The sequence below is a fragment of the Misgurnus anguillicaudatus genome, chromosome 24 (genome assembly GCF_027580225.2).
Source record: "Misgurnus anguillicaudatus chromosome 24, ASM2758022v2, whole genome shotgun sequence".
Classification (NCBI taxonomy): Eukaryota; Metazoa; Chordata; class Actinopteri; order Cypriniformes; family Cobitidae; genus Misgurnus; species Misgurnus anguillicaudatus.
The window spans coordinates 28,973,764-28,999,175 of NC_073360.2; the positions used below are offsets into that span (position 1 = coordinate 28,973,764).

The 25,412-nt window shown below is 36.3% G+C and overlaps 1 protein-coding gene across 3 annotated transcripts; it reads right to left on the bottom strand.

Moving 5' to 3' along the window:
* Positions 1-1,291: 1,291 nt before the first annotated feature.
* etv1 (ETS variant transcription factor 1) lies at positions 1,292-25,412 on the bottom strand. Of its 3 annotated transcripts, XM_055196999.2 has the most exons (12): positions 24,795-25,412; positions 24,539-24,626; positions 24,224-24,271; positions 19,470-19,523; positions 12,489-12,618; positions 9,913-10,101; positions 9,093-9,340; positions 6,663-6,731; positions 6,503-6,571; positions 5,240-5,409; positions 3,983-4,084; positions 1,292-1,990 (listed from the first exon to the last, which is right to left on the bottom strand). In XM_055196999.2, exons 1-12 carry the CDS (start codon positions 24,975-24,977, stop codon positions 1,769-1,771), a joined length of 1,572 nt encoding a protein of 523 aa, XP_055052974.2. In that variant the 5' UTR covers positions 24,978-25,412; the 3' UTR covers positions 1,292-1,768. The 3 variants fall into 3 exon arrangements, with proteins under 3 accessions (XP_055052974.2, XP_055052979.1, XP_055052977.1); XM_055197004.2 differs by lacking the exons at positions 24,224-24,271; positions 24,539-24,626; positions 24,795-25,412 and adding exons at positions 12,724-12,760; positions 23,522-24,075; XM_055197002.2 differs by lacking the exons at positions 24,224-24,271; positions 24,539-24,626; positions 24,795-25,412 and adding an exon at positions 23,522-24,075.

Below are 25,412 nucleotides of genomic sequence, written 5' to 3' on the forward strand. Positions count from 1 at the left end.
ATAAAAACTGTATAAAAATCTAAACTGATGTGTCAAGTTTTTAGGGTAAACTCCCCTTCCACTTGAGCAATAGCAGGAAACTGCAGGATCTCTTAAACCTAAATAAAATTAAATCCTAATTTCTAATTTTAAAGAAATTAGTCTTTTTACTTAATTCTGTTAAAAAAAAACGTTCAAAATGTGACGATGCTTAAAGAAGACATTTAGTCCTGAAATTTTTTAAAATTTTTTATACATATTTCCTGTATTTTATGTTTGTATCTTAATAAAATAGATTGAAAATAAAAATGGATGGACATAAAAATGTCTAAAACAACAAGTCTGGTGGTGGTGGCCCAAGACTTTTGCACAGTATTGTATATACTTCATATAACTACACTATACTTCATATACAGTCTATAGTTTTATTAGATAGCCCTGTTTTTCTTTGATCATAAATTTATACTAATTCTTAGCTTGGCTTTTTCTTACTTGAAATTTCACATTTAACCTTAATGTGCATATCCAGGAAAAAACAATCCAGCTGTATTTCAACACTATTTTATTACAGAACGGTAGCTATTGCCATTCCCTTCGCAGTTATGTAAATATGTATATGTATATTTATACACATATTACATTCCATAAACACTGATTTATTTTTCATTGTAAAAAGGAATGAAGAATAAAATAATGAAGGTACTGCAGAGCGTAGCTGCCGTCAGAACGTACGTGACTAAAATGACAAGAAAAGCAGCATTGAGGTGCATTTACCTGAATATACACATTTATATTTTCAATGATGGAGCGAATAATGGAACAACGTCCACTTTTCTAATACAAAAAGCAATTTGTTGTTCTAATTGTAAAAATGTTACAAAAACAGTGTGGACGTGCGAGTCTCGCACCTTACACAAGAACTCTATAGATGCTTTATAATATGGTGCCAAATATATCTGTTAAAGCATACAGGTAATGAAAATGCTCATTTAAATGTAAAAGTTTTCAGAGCAGTGTTTGAAACACCATGCAGTATTACAAAATCATGCTCGCATTAGATTTTTTAACTTTCGTTATTTTATTAAGGTTTTCTTGCACCTCTCCTTATATCTATAACTATATATTCATTTGAGAATATATATGGGTATAACAAATATTACCGTACGATGACCTTTCTTAAAAATCATGAATTTGTCATTTGTTGCTGTGCTACTATATAACCACCAGAAGTAGTTTGACATGTTTATAAGTCCAGGACAGTTAAAACAGGATGAGACGAGATGACCAAGTACAATGTGAACCACTTCAGATATGTGCTCGCTTCACTTCAACACGGAAAGTTTGAAGGATTTTATTTCCATAGTAATACACTGTATTATTTACTCAGGTACTCAGTATGACACCAAGGGAGAGAAAACAAAATTGTGTGAAAATAACAAAGCGCTCCACAAACAATCCGAGAATGTCAATGGTAAAAGAGGCCGGGCTTCATCTGCTAGTGTGCTCCAGACTCGAACCTGTCTAAAACAGATGAAAACGTCTGTCCAGAGAAATACCGCGTCCCCTTGAGATTATGGCATGCTGAAACATCCTCTTCCACATCAACAAAAACACCAAAGGAGCATCTAAAGTAACTACGCCAAGTCTGTAGATTTACACACTGCTACTCTTTGTCCATAAAGTGCACTTCCTCTTTGTCCTGGGGAATGACTGAGAAGAAAATCAGGGAGAATGCTGAAAGTTCATAGTTTGTTTTTTTTAAGGGCACACTGTTCCCATGTAGCAGTGTTCAGTAGACGTAGCCCTCGCTGTAAGGGTGGGGGTTGCAGTAGCCGGCATCTTGAACGTACGCCATGTTCTCATCGAAATGTGACAAGGGAACGGTGTCTTCCTCGTTGATCTGCCGCTCCAGGTCGGTCTTCAGCACCGGCCGCTGATTGTCGGGGAAGGCCATGGAGAACAAGGCCTCGGGGTCGCACACAAACTTATACACGTACCTTTCACCTGCCACCTGGGAACCAAGAAACCAGAATGTTATTGTCAATTTGTGATGGGGAAATGTGCATACATTTGGGTAATTTTTTTTAAATCCCTAAATTTATTTCATTAGAAAGTAAAATTTTATTTAAAATAAATAAATTGTCGACTTAACGTCCGTTTACACCAGGGGCCTCATTTATAAAGCGTGCGTTCGCACAGATTTGATCGTAAAGTGTGCGTATGCAAAAATCCATGACAAAGTCCTTATTTATAAAAACTGTCTTAGACTTGGAAAAGTGCTTAGCGCCACGTCAGGGTCTGAGCAGACGTACTCACTTTTGCTTGTCTGATTGCTGCAGGTTTTTGGAAATATAAGCCTTTCTTGCTGCTCGAAATTGGGTTTAAACATTGACAAGCTCTCTTTTATATGTCTATGACATTAATTAGGCATTTTTTAAAGGCGGAGATCTGAAACTGCTCAGCTGGGCACAAGTTCAAGATTATTTGCGATTTATAAATTTCACATCTGAAAGAAAGGGGATTGCGCGTTTTCTGCGTGTACGTTCGGTTTATGAATCACACGTACGCATTTTTGATAAATGATCGTAAGATCAAATGTAGGATAGTTTTTACGAAGCATTTTATTAATGAAGCCCCAGAAGCAAATGAAGCAAATAAAATGCGATATTTGCGTATAGCGATTTTGAGTTAACTTGCTTCATTCACGCTTTAAATTTGCGTCATTCAGATGCAAATTTGCGTCATGGGAGGGGCTTCTGGCAGGCGGGCGGATCCAGTTTCCTTGCAAAATGGATGTTTTGTTGAGACGGTAGCTGCGCTTTATGTGCTATGGAAGGCCGAAAAACAGTTTAGACTCGTTCCGCGCCGTGTCTGGGTAGATCAGATCCTTCAAAGGCGATCCCTTGTTGTTTCGTGTTTCTGCCTCGGCTCGCCACGTCGTAATCGCCACACTACTAGAGCAAGCTCCTGATTGGTTAACGCAGGTGAATATCCGCCAAAGTTCAGATTTTTCAACTTAAACTTGTGCCGCGTCATTCGCGCCGCAGTATGTCTATCGTATCTTTGCATTGACTTTACATGTAAATCACTCGCGCTTAACGCTTCATTCGTGTCTGGTGTGAACGCACCATTAGACTGAATATTAAAGAAAAAGCAGCCAATAAAAGCAAAGAATAGATGTGAATTACCCCAATACTGTTCAAAAAGTTCAGATTTTTCAACTTTGCACGAATCATGACGCAGGTTGCTTCTGGATACACTGTAAAATGTTGCAGCATTAGGGGCCGTTCGCGCCTAAAAACGCACGGAAAATGCTAGACGCGTAGGTTCTTGTCACATGACCTGCGGTGCGCTTGCAGCATTCTGAAAAGTTTAAATGTTTTTAACTGAATGCGAGCTATGTCGCTTCCATTATGAGCGCACATACCGCGCACCTACATTTGAAGTAACGAACTTGAGCACGCAAAAGACGCGATATATGAATCACCCCTAGAGATGCAGCAAGATGCAACTTGAAGTTAAAACATGAAGAAATTCAACCTACTATTTAAAGTGTTGACTTTCAAGTTTTGAATAGTTAACATAACTTATTAAAATGCTAATTTGGACAATTTGTTAAGTTAAAGTATAAAGTTATATGTTGAATTGACAAAAATGCTGCATTTTTTTACAGTGTATGATTTTGCTGATGATAAAATATAATAGCTTTGATTTATTTAGTTTTATTCCACAATATTGATAATTTTAAAATTACATTGGAAATGTAATTATTCTAAAATGTGTGTGATCAAAAGTTTGAAAACTTTTACTCATTCATTTATTTTTATTTTTTCAAACTTTTGATCGGTACTGTATATACTTATAATAGTTTGGGTATATAATTAATGTATTTAAATGTAACCCATTTAATATTATAAAAGGTCACAGAAGTAATACACATAACTATGTTTTCTTTTATAAAACTATATTTAATTCTCTTTAGGAATAGAAAGAACTTTTTTACCTTTTGCATGATGCCTTTCTCATAGTAATAGCGCAACGATCTGCTGAGTTTGTCGTAGTTCATGGCAGGCCGATTCTTTTGAATTCCCCAGCGTCGTGCCACCTTTAAAAAACAAATCAACGCTGTTACAAAATGCTGTAATAATCTATATGCAACACACACACAAATGGGCAAAACCAATATAGTGGCACACACACGGGCCCGTCTTAAAAAGCATTGAATGGTCTGCGGCTGTAAAGCAGGTCTGCTCCTTCAGGTTGGGCACAGCCATATGCCCACACCTCTAGACAGAAATGTGTTCATTAGGATGAGCAAAGTGTGACAGATGTTCTTGCACCTGTCCATACGACCACCCACCTGTGCCCACCCTCCCTTTCATCTCTCTCTCCCCCCACAGCACCGTGGGCTTTATCCACTCTACTGCGGCTCATTCACGCCTTGCACCCGCCCGGCCCGTCCCAACAGCCCCTGTCACCTAATGGCATGAATGAATCGCCTGTTCCCTACAGCTGCTCTGTGGAACAACGCCAATGTGCACACACACACACACACCAGCACCAGTAGGTTACAAACACACCTCTGTCCACCCTTTCCAAACAATCTGACTCTAATGTTTGGACAGAAGACATGTTGAAATTTTTTTTTTTTTTGTTAAAGTCCAATTTGGGTGGACACGAAGGACTATTTTGTTCCAAAGCCTCTCTAGGAATCAAATTGTGCATATAAAATCACAGCGTTGCAATATCAGTGAATATTTTCTTTATATTTGTTTAGTTAATGATGGAAATGCTTAAAGTCCCCATAAAATCAAAATATTTTTGGGCTTTTATGAATATGCTAACCTAAATTATATCTATAAACAAGTATACTCCAAAACATTGACAAAATTTGCATTTAAGCATCTTACAGTCTCTCACTTCCGCCATTATGGATCAACGTTTTTATGACATCATTCCGCCTTTCAGCTTCTCATCAGATTCAAGGCTGTGAGGTAAACTAAACACTTGGTTATTTTAAAAGGGGTTTCAGTGTGAAATATGTCAATGCATCGAACAAAGCTGCGCATTTTTAAGGCACTTCAGAGGTTCTTTACACTTAAGAGTAAATATTAATCACTCGTTCTACTGTCTTTCCTAAGATTTTTGTTTTCCAAAAAAACATGATTGTTTTGTAGAATATCCCAACTATTCTTTTTCATAAAGTGAAACCATACACAAACACGGCTGAAAAATACTACAGTACATTGAAAATCTTTACCTCCTCTGGCTCAATGAGTTTAAATTCCATCCCCCGGCCAGTCCATGCAATGAAATGCGAGTTTGACGGGTCGTCCAACAGGGCCACCAAAAACTGCCAGAGCTGCAATGAGCCCCGTCTCTGATAGGTCGGGCCTTCGCGGTACAGCCCCGCCTCCTGTTTAATGTCGCCTGTGGGTTTAGATGTGAAAAGACTGTTAACGCTGTCAATAGCCAATTCCCATAATGCTAAAAACTTAGTGGTGGGCAATGATTAATCGCGATACTCGAATTCAAAATAAAAGTGAGTTTTTGCATACTAATTTGGTGTATAGTAATTATTATGTATATTTAAACAGAAAAACACAGATGTATACATTTCAAAAAAGTTTTATTTACCGTACTTTCAGGACTATAAGCCACACCGGAGTATGAGCCTCCTCATTAAAAAATGTGTCATTAAGACGAAATAACATATATAAGTCACAGTGGATTATACGTCGCGTTTATTTAGAAAATTATTTCACAAAATCCAAGCCGAAGAACAGACATTTAATCTGAAAAGGCAAGTTATTCAACTAAACAATAGCAGACAGAACATCAGGCTGAATAGATGTCTATACGTTAAAGTAATATTATCAGTTATTTAAACGATAAACCATAGCATACAGAACTTATCCAGAAGGTTGAATAGGCTAAATTAACCAAACAAGCCAACGAGCATAAAGTTCGCAGACTCGTCATTCCACATTACTGAATCCATTGAATTACATAAATACAGAAGCAGCATTGCGGACTCTCGTGGCTGTAGACGGCAAAGTTGTCTCTTGCCTCATAAATGTCCAAATAAATTCATACTGACCTACAAGGTGCACCTGACTGTAAGACGCAGCACCAGCCAAGTTATGAAAAAAAAACGCGGCTTATAGACTGAAAAATACGGTATATATAATTTTTACTTATTTATATATAATATAGAATATATAAAAAATAAATAAATATATATAAAAATATAAATGCTTCTTAAATACATACATAAATGTATGTTTATTTATATATACATAATTACACACAGCACACACTCATATAATATTATGCAAAAACTAACTTTTATTTGTATGCGATTAATCGTTGCCCACCACTAGTTATAATGGTCCACTTTTATGTAATTTGACAGACGGGCATGATGACTGGTAGCTCCTCTACAAGACTATAGAAACTAGATGTTATCTAAGATAGAATAATGAACTCCAATCATAAAAAACACAGCAAAAAATAAACATACCCTCCACCTTTTCTGGGACCACACACGTGTCGTCATAAAAGTGCCTTGCAACTTTGTCAAACATACATCCTACGGAAAAATATATTGAATATGTTAAAAATGTATAGATAAATAAATAAAATAACAATATCAGATGCAATGTATGCCTTTGTTTAGTTACCTTCGGCTCTGTTAGTGTGAGTTAGATATCCCTCTTGTCTCAAATACACAGAGTGGCAGCTAGGCACTTCTGAGAAAACATAACAAAACACAAAAACTATTTAGGATTTGGGCATAAAAAATTTACTTTATTCATTTATTTATTTATTCCATAACACTGCAATAATTTTAGCATTAAATAATTCATATCAAATTCAATAAAATGGACACAAAATGTGCACTGCACTAGCTACCCAGTCGATCGTGTTGTTTGCTAGAGCTGTGATTCAATCAAAGCAAAGCAAGACAGTCTAAGTGAAAGCTCCATAAACTATCTAACCCTGTTCATTTAGACCTATAAAGATCTTTCAGGGTCTCATTCAAGTAATGGGCCTGTCAAGGAAATTACCTCTGATTAAATTAGCCACTGACTGCCCAGTCCTTACACAGCCCACAACAAACACGAGCTCCTGTATGAGCCTGAATAAATGCTTGTAAATGATAGGGAGGGGATGCAAACATAAACGTGATCTCCTCCACTGGCGTAATAAAGCAATGTAGACAAATCACTCAAACTCATTACATTTTAGACATTTCATCCGTTTGTTTTCAGAGGATCTGGCTAACAGAAAAGACAAACGTTTGTCAACACTGTAAAAATGATATCATATCAACATATATTTTTGGTACTTTAACTTTTAAAACTTTTAACTGTTAAAACTTCATGTTGCATTTTTTTTACAGTGCACTTGTAGTGTGAACGTACAATATGAGAGCTGTAAGATATAAAGGTGTATAAAATATATTACCTTATGAAATTTAACTCTATGAAACGTAATTAAAATATCACACTTTAATATAGCGCAACTGGTAGAGCATTGCATAAGCAAAGGTCATTGGTTCAATCCCAGCAAACAAAGATTTAATGCAATAAATGCATTTGTAATATTCAAAGTACACAGATAATTATTTAGTAACTTATTACATTCATCACAGCATGGCATGTTTAAAAAATATATATATATTAAATGTATAACAAAGTACAACAATGTAAATTATAATTCGTGCACTTTAAAAAATTCTCTGCTCCCTTAATTTTTTTTTGTTAAATCAACTCAGATTTACAAGTCATTTCAACTTGCTATTATTTATCTTGACTAGAGATGAGTTGTTTAAACTACAGATGAGTTGTTATAACTTATAAAATATAGTTGAAAAAAATAAAATTAATTTTATAAGTTGTAGGAACTCATCTTTTGTCAAGATAAATAATAGGAAGTTGACATGACTAGTAAATCTCAGTTGATTCAACAAAAAACATTTAAGGTGTGTATATAAAAAAAAATTGCACTTAAATTCTTAAGTATAAACAACTTGGATTCACAACATTTCAACTTACTATTATTTATCTTGACTAGAGATGAGTTGTTTTAACTACAGATGAGTTGTTACAACTTATAAAATATAGTTGAAAAAAGTCAACTTAATTTTATAAGTTGTAGGAAATCATCTTTTGTACAGATAAATAATAGTAAGTTGACGTGACTTGTAAATCTGAGTTGATTCAACAAAAACATTTTAGGTGTGTATTTTCAATAATAAAAAAATGCACTTAAAATCTTAAGTATAATCACCTTGGATTCACAAGTCATTTCAACTTTTATTTTTTATCTTGACTCTTTGGTAAGTTACAACAACTCATCACTAAAGTTAAAATAAATTAAGTTAATTCAACTCAATTTTTTATAAGTTACATCAACCCATCACTAGTCAAGATAAAAAAATGAAAGTTAACTTGTAAATCCAAGTTGATTATTTAAAAAAAAAAAATTTACAAAATATTTTATAGGTAATAATATTGTATCTCTATATTTGTATATTATATAAAATAGTTTAAATATTCAATACAGTTCTTGATAACAAAATGAGTAAAGTTAATTTTGTGTATGTGTTATAAGTCCCTTATGCTCACATTGAATAAACAAACACATGTGAGAGTGATATCAGTGATAGTGCTACTGTTTTCCACATTCACATAATCAACAGGAAACAGCTGAAGCAGCGCTGCTGTCTCTCTGTCCACCACCATTTCTTATGAATGAAAACCAAAAGCCTCTTCATTCATGCCAGAGCTGGGCCGACAGCCTGAGGGTCCCTGGGGGAGAGATTAGGGGCCCAACTCCTTTCCAGCCAGGCACTTAGGAAATGAGATCCGAACCAGATTTTCTAATCGCATGCTAATTCTATCAATCTTCTCATTCTTAATAAAGTTGCTATCTGAGTATATAAAAAGGAACAAAATGTGCTTTCCAGAAGATTTTCCTATTTATAAATTTAAAAAAATATGATAGGGGTTTCTCTACTGTTTATGCATTTCAAAAAGACCAAATAAAATTCCTAAGTAATATAAAGCTGCATTAGTTGATACTTAATGCCCAAAAACAAAACTCACCCGAGTCGTAAGTGAAGTCGCGGGGCTCTTGTTTGATCATCATGGAGTGTGTGTACGACTGGGGGAGAGGAGCCCCCACCATGGCCGGATGTTCAAAGAGGGGGTCGGCGTACTCCTGCTTGAACCCCTGAGGAGGGAATGGGATGCTGGGTTCCGACATCTGTCTGTGATACATGGGCCGACCGTCCCGTGACATTGAAGGAGGTGACGGGAACGAATGACATGGCTCAGATAGCTGCCGCCGAAATCTGTACGAGCAAAAACCACTCAATAGGATAAGTTTCACACACGTTCATTTTTTAAATACATTTTTATTTTTGAAGTGTGATGCCAAAATCTATCTGGAAGTCAGCTAATTGGATTAAATCTTGTTATATAATAAATAAATAATAGTAATATCAAATGAGATAATAGCAATATCACTCAAATTAAACAGATGTAAATTAATACATTACTTTCTAAAACTTATATATATAAATATATACGTTTTAAAATAAGTTATATATATATCAAAATTATATAAAAAATTTGCTTTGATGCTTATTAAAATAACAAAAAACACACCTTTGTACATATTATAAAGAAGATTTAGTGAAAATATAATTTTTATATCTAAATATTCAATGATTTAAATAAAATGTTATAATTAAATTTTGACACTTGAACCTAAATTTTACAGACAGGGTCACATTTTTTCCTTTTAATTGCTTTAAAATAATATTTGTCAAAAAATCTAAACCATCTTTTCTACACATTTTGTATTCTAGATTGTATGCACATCAGATACGTTTTTGTATACGTATGCATTAAACGGCAGTACCTGTGGTCCATGGGGTAAGCGCTGTCAGGGAGGGGCTGAGGTGGTACGAGGTGAGGATATGTTCTGTCTGGTTTCGGGGTAGGGGCGGCGGTGGGAGACACATGCTGTCCAGGGGACACGGGTGTACTGCAGGGGGTCGACACTGGGCTGACGGCCTTCATTCCTGCGGGATGCTTCTGCTCGTAGGCACTAGAGACACCAGGGAACAAGAACAGCTTATGTTAGTCTGTCCTGAGGGGATTCAAGGCTACATTTATTTCTGAGACAGACTTCACTGGAGGAAAACATTAATTACTCTAAAGTTTTTTGGGTGCATGCTGTGTGAGTGGTATTTCAAGACTACGGCGGGTAAGAAATGCAAAAATCCAGATGATTAAAGAACAGTCATCAGATTTATTTAAATTAGAATGGCATATATGATAAAAAGTAAAAATGCTGATTCGGTCCAAATTTTAAAATGATTTCACTTGAACGACTCGGAATCGAATCCATGACCTTTGCGCTGCTTACCCAATGCACTACAAACCGAGCTACATGAGTACAGAAAAGCGACCACCTGATATCTCATCACATTTGAATGTTAACGCAATTAAACTCCATTCAAAAATGACAAGGAACAGACTTGTATGGATACTGACAATCTCCTAAAGCAGCTCTAAAGGGAACATCATTATCACAGAGGTTGTCGGTTCGACTCGAGTGGCACGTGCTGTTGGGGGCAGGTCGCCTCCTCCAGCGCAATAAAACATCCAAGTGAAATGTCATAAATTTAAAATCAAATCAATAGAAAGATGACTGTAACCAAGCAACCATGCTTGCCGTACGCGCTTGTCCAAGTGGAAAAGCCATTTATTGCACTTAATGCACCGTACCGTAATTTTTTCTTCCAATTTCAGGTGTATTTCATTCAAGTCATTTCGAACAGCACCTGCCGTACGGTTGCTTTTGAGTAAATAACTAAAGAAAAAGCATTATTACTACACATTTGCTTCCGTAAATCCAGACTATTCTTGGCTCAGGCTGAAAAAATAAATGACGTTTATGCGGAGAACCCATCTTCTTTAGAGTAGCTGCACTTCTGTTCATTTTATTCAGTCACATATAAAAAGTAAAACACCCCCATTGTAATGCTTTAGTGTTGGAGGTGAATCTGATGTGCATGTAAAGCCGTTAATAACTAAAAGCACAATTTGAATTTAGAAATTAGCATCCCACTTTTTTCCTCACATCTATAATGAGAAAAAAACAACACCTTAAATTGACTGGATAAAAATTGTTTGTTAAACTGTATCATATGATTTGCAAATGTATGTAGACATATTCGGTCCATTTATCACTTAAATCTCACACCAGCTGCTGTGCCTAAATTTGCAAACCAAAATATATGACATTAGTGTCTTTTTGACAGCTGAACATATAAAGTTCAGAGTAGCTTTTTACTGCTTCAGTGAGTTTCTTGCAAATTTCTCTCTCGACTGCCACAAACATTTCAGTCTAGCACAACTAGCACGACCTATTTTTTATATGTACATAATTATATATTAAAACATAATGTAACACCTTACATATAGATATATGGGTGACTATAATTGCACGTATATTTGGTGCCTGAAGTCCTTATTTTTTTCAGTTTTTTTTTAATGGATATATTTTAAATCTTCTTATTAATGTGGTACTCATTGTCATGATCGCAAGATGTTACAGGCCGTGACAATATAATCTTTTTTTTGTAAAATAGCAGAAAAGCACGTCATCTGAATTAGTCAGCGCCAATTCTGGTACTGTCAAACTCTGTTACCAAAGTAGAGTAACAGTGTTGACAATATGTAACAGAACTGGCAGTCACTGAAAAACACACACACACATACACTCTCTCTCTCTTAAAGGAATAGTTCACCTAAAAATTCAAATTCTGTCATCATTTACTCACTCTCATGTTGTTACAAACTTGTATAAATGTCTTTGTTCTGATGAACATGAGGGAATATTTTTTTGAATGGAGCTCATCATCGGTTTGGTAACAAACATTCCTCAAAATATCTTCCTTCGAGTTTGTCAGAAAAAAATAATTTATACAGGTTTGTAACAGCATGAGAGTGAACAAATGATCACAAAATTATCATTTTTGGGTGAACTATCCCTTTAAACCAGTGGTTCTCAAACTTTTTCCGCGTGCGGCCCCCTTGTGTATGGTGCATTCCTTCGCGGCCCGCCCAAAGAAAATTTATGTCAAAAACTGTTCTAAAAAATGTTTTTAATTAAACAAAACATATTAAGTTAAAGTAGTGCTGTTGGTTAGTAGCCTTATTTTTATTAGGTTTAATTACGTTCATTTATCATGAATTCTGTGTATTTTATAAAATGTCATAAACTGCGGCCCCCCTGGCACCATCTCGCGGCCCCCCTGGGGGCCCCGGACCCCAGTTTGAGAACCACTGCTTTAAACACACACACGATTGTCAACACTGTTGCTCTATCTTGGTAACAAAGTTTGACAGTAACAGAATTGATTCGACCAATTATATAATCATACTTATACTGGTTTTGTCGTAAATGTAGGTGAGTTTTTGTGTTACCTGATGTTGTACAGGCACTTCTCTCCATAATGGAGTCTGAAGGGCCTCTCCTGACTACAGGCTGTCCCCAGATCAGTGCATGGACTGTGGGGCTCTCTCTTTATCCTCAGCTGCAACCCATGAAAAGCCACTGAGAGAGAGAGAGAGAGAGAGAGAGAGAGAGAAATGGTCAACATTACAGTTTTTAATCGTTTATTAGTTTACACAAATGTAAATTCTGTCATAATTTACTCACCCTCATGTTGTTCCAAACCCATTTGACTTTCTTTCTTCTGTGGAACACAAGAGGAGAATTTTGAATTTCTGCTCTTATTTTCATACAGTAAAGTGAATGGGGACTGTGGCTGTAAGTCACTAACCATCTGCCACACATCTCCTTGTGTTCCATAGATGAATGTCATACAGGTTTGGAACAACATGAGGGCGAGTACACCCTTAAAAATAAATTTGCTAGAGATGGAGAATAAACAACAAAGAAGCCCACATACGTGTTGAAATGCTCCAAATACAATTAAATAGTTCAACGTTTTGACCTTCAAGTCTTCATCGTGCCTGATGCATCGTGCCTGATGAAGACCTTAAGGTCGAAACGTTGCACTATAAAATTATATTTGGAGCATTTTAGCATGTGTATAGGCTTCTTTTTTGATTTTTCTGAGATTTATTATTCGTTGCCCAGCACCTGTACCCAATTCTGTTTTTTATGTGTTTTGCATGCCTAGAAAGGGTTCTTCACAGAAGAACCATTTTTTGTGGGTTCCTTAAAGGGACTCTCCACTTTTTTTGAAAATAGGCAAATTTTCCAGCTCCCCCAGAGTTAAACATTTGATTTTTACAGTTTTGGAATCCATTAAGCCGATCTCCGGGTCTGGCGGTAGCACTTTTAGCATAGCTTAGCATTATTCGTTGAATCTGATTAGATCATTAGCATCGCGCTAAAAAATAACCAAAGAGTTTCAATATTATTTCTTATTTAAAACTTGACTTTTCTGTAGTTACATCGTGTACTAAGACCGACAGAAAATTAAAAGTTGTGATTTTCCAAGGGGACCATTTTTGGCTGCTGCGTAATATCATTGCGCCTGCTGCAGCCATGTTACAGCAGCAAAGTCCTTGATTATTACGACAGAATGAGAGTATAGATCCTAGCCATATCTGCATAGAAATCACAATTTTTCTGTCAGTCTTAGTACACGTTGTAACTGCAGAAGAGTCAAACTTTAAATAGGAAAAATATTGAAACTCTTTGGTTATTTTTCAGCGCTATGCTAATGGCCTAATCGGATTCAAGGGATTATGCTAAGCTATGCCAAAAGTGGTAGCGCCAGACCCGGAGATCAGCTGAATGGACTCCAAAACGGCAAAAATCAAATGTTCAACTCCAGGGGAGCTGGAAAATGAGCACATTTTCAAAAAAAGTGGAGTGTCCCTTTAAAGTTCCTTTTTGAACCCTTTCAAAAACTTTAGATACCTAAAGAGTGCATATTTTTACCTCAAAGGTATAAATTGGTACCAAATGTCTACCCTATTTCACGGCAAGTAGTGTTATTCTCACGAAAATTTTTATGAATGTTTTCGTGTTATTGATTTTCCGCTGTTTTTTGTGCCACCCAGCATGAATTTCTATAAATGGTTTTTCATGTCTGTGCCACAACTTTCTTTATCGTGTAATTTTTTTCTCACCGCTTTTTTCCTATTTTTAAATCATTGTCGCTTGGGGTTAGGGTTAGATTCGGGGTTTGCGTTAGGATGTACTTTTATGCATTGGTTTATACATGTTTTTCGTCCGCTTTTCAATCTATTCTCGCCTGGAGTTGGGGTTTGGGTTAGGAAGTCTAGAGTTGGACTCGGACTCGAGTCCGGACTCGAGTCCAATTTTGAATGAACTTGGACTTGTTACGCACTCGGGTGAATTTGTACTAGGACTTGACACGGACTTGGACATTTTGGACTCGGAAAATATAAGTTCTTCTCACACACATCAATGCGTGGCTAGCACGATGTCCTCAAAGTCAGCAATAATTTGTTTTGCTTATGAAAAATCAAAGAGAATTTATTTGCAAGACATCTGGTAAAAAGAAGATGCCTCTATATCCCTTTCTTTTCTTTGAAATCATTTGTGATAGGAAACTAGTTGACATAAAATAAAAATGTTCAATGGCAAGATGCAATAGAGGTATTTTTATTACATTTTTATATTGCCATTGATTTAATGGGTTGAAAGGTTAAAGCATTAATAGAAAGTAACAATTTACAATACAAATTTTGTACGTTTTTTCTATTTAATTACTTTCTGGACTCGGGCGGACTTGACTTGGACTCGGCCTTTAAGAACTCGGACTTGGACTCGGACTTGATGTTTAAGGACTTGGTTTTGACTCGTACTCGACAAAGGTGGACTCGGACCCAACTATAAGTAAGTCGAAGAATGTTATTCTAACCCAAACCCCAAGCGACAATTGTAAAAAATAGAGAAAACAAAAACGAAAATGACACGATAAAGAAAGTCGTAGCACAGACATAAAAAAACATTTATAGAAATTCATGCTGGGTGGCACGAAAAAGAGATTCGTGCTCCAGAGGCACGAAAAACAGCGGAAAATCGTGTCAATAACACTAAACATTAATCACATTTTTTGTGACTATAACACAAATTTCCATGAGATTGGGTTGCAAATGTATACATATCTGTTAGGACCTTTATAACGGGTACCTTCCAAGTGACAGTGTTTGTACCATTTTTTTTTCTGAGAGTGCACTACAAATGGGTCTTTGAAAGTAGAAATCTTTATTTATAAGAGTGTGAGACCCTCATGCTGTCATTTATTTAAAGGATGCAAGTCTAATGACGAAGCATTAATGTAATTTGTATCAAGATATTTTATGCAACATTAAAGCATTTGAATGTTTTTTCAGCTGTGAACTGATACCTCTCAGACAAACACAATCATTGATCGCTAAACTCTCTCTATTAACCTCCTAACATTTCTCAGCCTCAAAGAACTCTAATGGATGAAGATCATATTGAGAAGATCAAAGCTAAACAGATTAGTCATCATGAGAAATAACTACTGAGAGAATGAATATTGTTGCTGTGATTATTTTGAGTTAGGGTTACTTATCTATCCATCCACCCATCCGTCATATCTATTCATATGATATATAAGTCTACAAGCCAGCAGTGCTGGAAAAAAATGTACATTTTTATTTACATTGCATAAACATTTCTTGCTACAATAAAGTCCAAAATACAGTCTTGTTGAACTTCACCCAACACAGACCACTTACATCTCTACAAAAATAAGATGTCCTTCTTTTTTTGTTGACCGCAGAAATTGCGCTAACAGCTGTAATCCAAAAGACGCTACTACTGCTGTCTTTGGGACAGATTAAAGCAGTCAAATACACCTCCCTCAGTACAGCTACTAAATAAAAAAAACATTTATATACAAATTTTTCACACCTTTTTCTAGTGCTTGTTCTTCTCTACACCACAACATCTGAACATGCTTTTCAAAGGGTAAGATGACATATCTTAAAAGGTGAATGACAGCTGATGTTACCGTGGTAACAAAGTCACGAAGCTCCTTAGAGAGTCGACCTTTCAGGGTCATTGGTTAAGACAGGTAATGTTTTAATAATGTCATACAGCGAATCACAGGGAGCTAAACTGCGCTATTTACAAAGTATCAAGGGTAGGGATGATCCCGGACAGGGTTAAAATTTATTTAGGACTGTGCCTTAGTTGTATTAGAATATTTAAGTAGTTTTAACATATAAACCTTACAAAAACAATAAAGGTGTGCATCTTGACACAAAACAATTTAACTGATATGTGATACGTCAAGGTGTTTTTAAATAAAGTAAGCTCATACTTGAATTTTAGTCTGGGACTAGGATGAACTCTGTCCGGGAAACCGCCCCATAATGTCTTTAGGCAAACCATAAAAACTACATAGGCCAATAATGAACATTTTTTTAATGTCTCTAAAATTAAAATAAATCTAATTTGTCAGTGCTCAGAAATGTTAAATTGAAGAGTTTCGTTGCAAAACGAGATAAATCCATTTTTTAACATTTTTGTCAAAACATGTTTATTATTATGTTATCATGTTATTATTTTGTTTTATGGTGCTACTTGGCTGTATTTTTTAAGTTATGAAGGTTTTAAATCAAAACAAACCAACTGCAATTGCATTGAAATTAATGCACAACCAAAAAACGCGATTTCTGAACAATTATCTCGTTTTGCAACAAAACTCTTCAATTATACACTGTAAAAAAATTTGCAGTAATTATGCAGCTGGTTGCCAGTAACTTACTGTAGAAGATAAAGACTGAAAATGTTTCATGTTCATTTAACTTTGAACAAACTGTTGCCAATAATTAACATAAATGTAAAATCTACAGTAAGTTACTGGCAGCTAGTTGCCAGTAATACCCAGTAATTTCTACAGAATTTTTTTTACAGTGTATGGTTAGGATGTCTTTGATCGAGGTTGTGGATTTTAGAAGTAACGCTATAAATTAATAATTAATATTTAAGTTATTGACAAAAACACATAAAGGCTAGGCCTATAATTAAGAATAAAGTAATCGAAATCTGTTCGAAATCGTCTTGTTTTCATGGCGGGATGTCATTCCGGGTTTGCAACAATTACACATGCATCGATCGATTGAACATTTTAAAGAACTCGTTCATGACATTTACAGCCATTATTTGCGTCATTCCCATTTATAAGATCCGTTTTAAATCCCCTAAGCACGTCAGTCATCAGCTAAAGTGGGCGGCGACGACTCTAAAAAACAGCTGTGCAGCTGGCGTAGTAACACATATGACTGCCTAAAAATAAAGAGTCCTGTTTTAACATGCGTATAGCAAGTATGTATGCAAAATATTATCATGATGTTGAAACATACTAAATATCTAAAATAATAATTTATTTAATATGTCTGATAAGATTTGACGCTACTAAACATCCAAGTGCATCGTCACATCACATCTTAACCAAACTCTATTCATAATAAGGCAGTTTTTACATCACCCCGTGTAATGTTTTTAAATGGGATTTTTTTGTAAAAACAAGTGTTTCTAAGTATTGCGTGTCTTTTTTCGGTGCTGATGGTCGTGTTTTCTCACCATGCTCTGTTTCTCACTCTCACCTCTTTGCTGACTGTTACTTGCTGATAATAGATTCACTCACACCTTTGTCTTAAACACTCTGGGCTTGAATTACTGTGGCCTTTACAAAAGGGCAAAGAACTGAAAAAAAAATCATTGTTTGATAACACTTCCCTTGCCAACAAATCACCGAGTATAATAAATTATCGATCTTTTCATAGCAACAATAAAACGTACAAATGCTTTGAAATAGTAAAGATATTACAAACAACTATCAGACTATAAATGCATCTACTATGCAGAAGTTTTAATCCCTGTATATCCCGTTTCTGTGTGTTTTGTGGGAATGGACCACATGAATCGGAAGTGATCCATTGGCAGTGTGGACTCAGACCCATATGGGAGGGCCAGGATGCCCATTCAGGAGCCCTGCCCTCGCTCTCCCTCCATCTGCCTGTCTCTCCTAAAGACTACGCCAGCCTACACACTGCGGCACGCTTTCAACATTTTGTTTAAACGTGACGCTGGGAACCTGAAGACATTTTTGAGCATCATTATATACACCAAAAAGTATTGTATTTACAATTAGATGACAGACATTCTGTGAATTAAAAAAAGAGTATTGTGCACGTCAATATGAAGATAACCACGATTAAAGGCTTTTTTTATTGTGATATATTCACTTTCCGATGTCTACGCTCACAATAAGGTCTAGCGTACGCTCCGACTGAAACCGATACAATACTCCATTATCAGCAAACAGTAGTATATTTAATTTCCTTAATGAGCTGGACTTCTGCGAAAGACAAAGCCCTCCATTCTTTCCTCTTACATCCTCTATGTCAGAGTCTGTTTTGGCTCCTCTTTAAGACATAAGCTGGATTCACTCCCCACTGAGCTTCATTCAGTCCATGCCACTTCCGACACTGGCACCGGCTCTACCTCGACCGATCCGCGCCAACTTTACTTCCTGTGCCCATTTAAAGGCCTATTGCTTCTGGCTGCACTTAGTGAGGTGGTATAACAAACACACATCATCATGTCTCTACCTTTATCTCTCTGTGCTTATTTGCTTAAACAACAGCGTAACATCACGTAGTAAATGTTAGAAAAGCAAACCAAAACAAATAAATCACATTTAAAGGAAAATTTTCACCCAAAAATGTAAATTTTGTCATTATTTACTCATGTTTTGTCAATATGTTACAAACCTTTATCAATTTATTTGTTTTGCTGAACACTAAGGAAGATATTTGTAATTAAGCATGAAACAGGAGCACCATTGACTTCCAATGGAAAGAAAAATAGTATGGAAGTCAATGGTGCTCAAAAATGGTTTGTTTGCAAACTTATAATATCTTCCTTTGTGTTCAGCAGAACAAAGTAATGTATACAGGTTTGTAACCAAATCATGTAACGTTTCACTATTAATTATCAGTAACACTTTACAATAAGATTTTATTTGTTAACATTTATTAAATACATTAACATGAACAAGAACTGGCAATAAATATTACTTTTACAACATATATTAATCTTAATTAATGTCATTTTAATATTCACATTCCTAATAAATTTTATAAATTAAAAGAAAGTATTTCATAGTTGATGCACAATTAACTTGTTATGGCATTAACTAACATTAATAAATGCTGATAAATTATATTGATCATTGTTATCTAATGCATTTACTAATGTTAACAAATACAAACTTAATGTAAAGTGTACCAATTTCTTTAAATTTGATTTACATCATTCACAACACACATTCACCTTTTTGTAAACCTAAAGCCACAGCGTCACCAATCTGAGAAATATAAAGTTAAAAAGGGGAAGAAAATATATAAAGTCACACTTACAGTTTTCAGTCTGAAAGTCTGGAACAAACTGCTCATCGTTGTCAGGAACCTGAGCTGTAGGAAAACACGAGGGTAAATAAGGACAAATTTCGCTTTTATTATTACTACATTACGTTTTACAAGTAGAGCTAACACAATATAATCGCTTAAACTAGTCATTTCCTCTTATAATCCTCTATAATTGAAACACTAATGATTTGAAATTCTCAAAGCTACCCATACAGGACATTTATTGGGTTCAAACAGAGAAATCATATCCTCCAATTACGTTCGTGATTTAATTTGAACTTCATTTGTTGGACGATGCAGGCTCATGCGTGTGAAACATTTCAGATCTGCCTTTCTCACCCGCTTCCCCTGACATCCCATGACACAATATATGTGACCGTGTCTGTGCAAGCCCAGTTAAAGTCATTTTTGTTTGGTGATTTACTGCTTTTTACATAAAATCTGTCTACATAATGTAAAGTATTAACATTCGGTGAAAAATAGCTTTGATATTTTTAATATTGACTGAATAAGGTCGTTTTAAATATTAAAGTGAAATCAATGACTAAAATCTCCTATAATCTTGAGCATAGATGTTATAGACAGGGTCACATATGTACAAAATAATAAGAATCACCATAAATCTAGATCAAAAATGTAAAGATTCCTCTCATCGCAGTGTAGCCCTTGCGATCAGATGCTTTCAACACTACACAGTGTCTTCAGAAGGATAGCCATGCGGCGAGAAAACACCTATTGTTCACACTGTCTAATTGGGACACATCCCCACTGGTGAATGCACCTGTACCTGCCGCGTAGGCTGCCGTCCAAACAGAAGACGTTCCCCTACCTTTCCCTCTCTCTTAACTAATGCTAAAATAATGAAGCCGTCATACAGAGCTCAGTTAAGCGCGTTCATGTTTATATCACATAGATTTACACTCTCGCACGACTTCTGTTGTTTGTCAACTCGACGCAAAGGTGCACGGAGACAGAGGAGTGCACGAGACCTCGCTGCACGGGGCTATTAGCACGTTTATTCTGCGCCGCTAAAATTGGATTTTCATTTTCACAACAACAGTAGCAAGTCGCAACACGTACAAACTAACATTTGCTTTATGAAAGGCAACAAGTTTAACTTGGCTAGTTGCTGGAGTGAAAGGTTTGATGGATTGAATAAGACTAATTGTGTCCTAAATCCTGTCTGGATACATGCATTTTCTGTGCATGGGGTTAGTAACACATTCATATCCATTGCCTGAAAGAGTGTTTTAAAAGCTTTTATAAATGCTTATTAATGTTTTATTTGGTAAATATTATTATACAGTGGGGTATGTTGGTTTCAGATGTAATCCTTCAAGCTAAAATGCTTAAAAAATTCCTGAAAAAGGCTAAAAAAAATTGCCTAAAAAACACAAATTGTACCTGATGTGTTGACTGTATCTTAAAACGGTTTACATTATTCGAATCACAAGATTTTCAGCTTTCCAAAGATATGTAAAATGTTTAGCTTTTTGGGTTTTGTCAAATAATGCAGGGTACCTCTCAATGTACCTCCTTGGAATTTTAAGTGGTATTTTTTGTAAAAAATTGCCACATTTTTATTATGTCAAAGTGGGCCAACCCTGTAAATGTTGAAATTCATTCAATGTATTAATTACAATACTTGTTTAGCAAAACAATATATCAATTGTTTGATATATGTGTACACTGAAAAAAAAATTATTCATTCAATTTACTTAATCTCCTAAGATAAGTGGCCGCAATCAATCTACCCAAGCTACACTCAAGCAAAAAAATTAGAAAAACAAAACAAAACCAAAAACTTTAGTTTAAATGTAGCTTAAATAAATTGATTGCAACCACTTACCTTAAAAAGTTGAGTAAATTGAATGAATCATTTTTTTCAGTGTACATACTTTTTAAATCGTCTTTTTCATAAAATTAAATAATAAATATAGTTTTCCTAAAAATTATATATTTTAAGATTTCTATTTACTATTTAAGGTTAAACTGACAACTTCTCATATAGGTTGACAGAAAAGTTTGATAGCTTTGAGGTATGAGTAAAAGTGTGACAACTACAACAGCGGCAAAAACCTTTAAAGGTTAAACTCTGCAAGAAACAGCACAGCTGCGTCTCTCTCAGTTATAAAACAGAAAAAAAAGATCAGAACAGAGCACAAGGTTAACAACAGAAACGGATGAACTGTGCCGAAAACTAAAGTTGAGAATAAGAGAAAATAAGCAAGAAGAGGTGAGCGGCATCCAGTTTTCACAGCAGGATGAATGAGGGAACCTGTGAATGGGACAGCTGATCGCCGCAGCTCTCCTGGGACTTGCTAAGATGTTAGAGCATGTCCACCAATCCAGAAAAACAGAGAAGGAGACAAACTAAAGCCCTTCAGACACAACCCACAGACTCATAATCCTTACTAACAGCGAATTCAAAACTATAAAAGTCACTCGATCAAAAACGAATAGTATTAAAACTAAACTGAATCATCTCAGATGACACTGGAACCTCTTAATGGACATCTTATCTTAGACGTAAGTGACTGCCACCTGTCTCTGGCCCAAATGACACATGCATGTAAAACGACAACCCATCAAGTCTTAGTCCACATTGCCGGAAATTCTGTCCGTCGCTCATACGTCTTTTCCTTTATTTCAATTACCTGAGCTAATAAATCTCTGAATGAAACCACTAGGTCTTCGTTTGGGTTTTAATGGACAGGAAGTCATATATTAAATCTATCCGCAATTTATCTTTAATCTTTGGGCGCTGTTGGGCGCTGATGGATGTAAGACAGGCTGAATTGTATTTCTCACTTTAATATCTGCAGCAGCGACATCTTTTTTTACCCGCACACTTTTTCCCTGCCGGATACACTAAAATATTTAAGTCATGTCTTATTCTTTTAGAAGCCCTGGGGTGGATTTAACATAATCAAACTTGCAACAAGGACGGCAAGGTAAAGTCCGAAATTGCACTTTTAATTTTAAAATCCACTAATATTTAAAATATCATTTTAAATGAATACATGAAAGCGATCTATAAAAAATTCAGATTCTCTTTTTTTCTATTCAAGTGCTAAATCCCATTTTACATATTGGACAAATTGTTTACTTTATAGATATATATATTTTTAAACGCTGAACAATATACAGTACATAAAAACAACCTAATAGAGGAGCTTTGCGAAATCATATTTCGACATGAGTTATTTGTGATGTTACTAAATAAAAAGATGCTTGATTAAGTCGAATTAGGCAGCCTTTCATTACGGGTCTCGTTTCGAAATTTCGGTTGGACAGAAAGCAGATGGAGTGTGATGACTAACTGAAAACAGACACACGATCATCTTCATTTCCTCTTTTTGTCAAAATGAAGGCAAATGCATTCAGTAGATTGAAAGGCATCCAATTATTTCATAAATGCAAAACACTGGCCCTGGTTCTACAAACTGCTTTGCATGATTTTCGGTTGTCCAACTACTTTGTTTTTTTCCCATTTGCAACCAAACTGCTTTGACAATAAATAGACAAAAGCTGCCAAATCTGTGCTGATCGGTTGGCAATACAACTTTTGTGCCGCTTAAACCAATTTGCGACGATGAGAAAACCACAAAGAATTATTTGCATTGTGTTTAAAATATAAATATCACAATTGCATTATATTTGTTTATATAGAAACTAATTTAAGTTAAATACAAAAATATTAAATCAAAAACTTAAACTAATTTAGAAATGTCTTGAAAAATTATTATTCACTTTTATAGCCTGGGATTAAAACTGCAAAACCATACACTTGCAAAAAAATTACATTTACATTGCAAACTGAAGTATAACAGTTTAAAAATAAAACTATATTATATCCACTAACTTAAAAGCGTACAAGTTTTCAGCATAAATCCAAATATCAAAACTGACAAAAATCATTTAGCATTTGACTTATTTTGTCAGATATTTAACAAATACATAACACTACTTCCAAACAGCTAAAACCAACACATAACACACATAATACAGTACTATCAACCCAAAGCGTGCCGTTTACTAACCTAAAGGTCGGTGCTGTAAGCAAGGTGGGAAGAAAACACTCGCGTTTAACTCCTGAAGCATCACGTTTGTTTCAGACCACAGTCAGCTTGCCATGAGAAAATAAACATTTCCAAAACAAACAAAAAGTTTGGAAAAAATCAAGCGGCAAAAGTTGAGGCTCTGGAAGCAACTCTCTCAGAAAAAAATCTCCATTTCTTTAACAAAACAGAAAATATATCAAATGGCTGAAGAAGTTACTAATAGCGAATTATCAAGCAGGAAAGAAAATGAGCGAGGAACACAACCGGTGTGTGTGTGTGAGAGAGAGAGAGAGAGAGAGAGAGAAAGAGAGAGAGAGATGGCGCGTTGGTAGCTCGTCTGCCTTAGCTCGTGCCAAAAGCGGACGAGAGGAGTGAGCGAGACTGCAAGTTCTTCTGGTACAGTAATTTGTGATGACACTCAGTGAAGAACCTCCTTGGTCTCCCCCTAGACTCCTGCTCTTCTTAAGCTCTAATGTATGCATGACACACCAAGTGCCTTTGCAACAGATGCATTAATTGGACTGCAGATTAGGTCTGTAACTTGAGGCATATTTGCTCCCCTCCCCCAAATTTCTCCCCCCACTACCGGCACCACGCACTCACACTATCTCGTCTTCGGCTTTTAAACAAAAACTTAATCATTCACTAACACTTCCTCGGCAGACGGCTCCGCACGCTTACCCCCCGCGAGCCAGGCCTCCCGAAGTTGACCGAGATCCCGAAAAAGCTCTGCAACAAAGAAACAACAGAGGTGAGATGGCGAAACAACAGCCACAAAGCTTCAACCACGACCGCTACGAGCAGACAATCATGCCCGGCTCGAGCCCCCACTCCAAGGCATCTCGACTTGAGCGCCAAAGCCTCCGAAAACCGAGGAGAGCGCTGGCGATTGAGATTTTAAAGCCTCGAGTGTAAGTGGCAACATATTGTATTTGGTGAAATGTTAAGAAGGCGTGAAATGAACATTGTCTTCTTCACCCACACCTGAGTGCTTACCTTCGGTGTCCAACACCAGGTCAGAGTTAATGAATTTTCTTTTCCTGTCTTTCGCTGGTCCGGCGTCGGGCGTCTTTCCCTGAGGATTCTAAACAGACAGCAACAGATCAATCGCTCAGATGAAGATGAAGTGTGGTGTGCACTCTTTTGTGAGAAACGTCACACACAACTTTTCTACACATTATCAGTTTTCATAAACACTTGGAGTTTCAAAACAGAATAACTGTACAATTCACAGCGTGCAACAAATACTTACATGATGATTTATAAAAGGCACTTGTTGGTCGTGAAGTCCGTCCATTTTGCAGGGTTTGGATGCTGTTTTTAGTCGACGCGCGCACCCTTTGGAAAGCAGACTGACTTTGAGCGCTTTATTGGAGATGGAGAGGCACGTGAATGAACTGTTAGCGCGCACTGGAGCGCATTCATTCATAAACATTCAGTTTGACTGACTACAAGCCGAGCGCGGTAATGAAGCAAACATCAAATTTAGAAGATTGCAAATAAAGTAAACTTTCCTGTATAAAATATTCTGTGCGCATCGCGCGCGCACCGGTCCTCCGATGGGACGCGACTTTGGAAACTGTTACACTAGTTACATTTCACCGAAACGTTAAGCTGATGGAGAAGTTAAAGCGCAAAGACTCACCACGGTAAGATGGACGGCATTCATACACGGATGTGTCGCCGGACTGAATGATCTCCCGTGCGCCTGAAGCGCTTGCGCTCGCTGCTGCTGCTGGTGCTGCTGCTCCACGGGCCTCCCATCACAAACCGCCGCCGACCGGCTTCCCATTGGCTGTCACTGTCCTCACCAGATCACATTTCCACCCGTCAATCAACAGTCTGTTTCCTTCATCAATAGCGACCTGAT

Coding starts and splice junctions, on each gene's coding strand:
- etv1 (XM_055196999.2), bottom strand. CDS start 24,977: ATGTTTATGAATGAATGCGCTCCAGTGCGCGCTAACAGTTCATTCACG. Junction 19,524..24,223: donor GGAGGCCTGGCTCGCGGGGG/GTAAGCGTGCGG, acceptor GTTTTCCTACAG/CTCAGGTTCCTGACAACGAT. Junction 4,085..5,239: donor AACTCATTGAGCCAGAGGAG/GTAAAGATTTTC, acceptor TGTTTTTTAAAG/GTGGCACGACGCTGGGGAAT.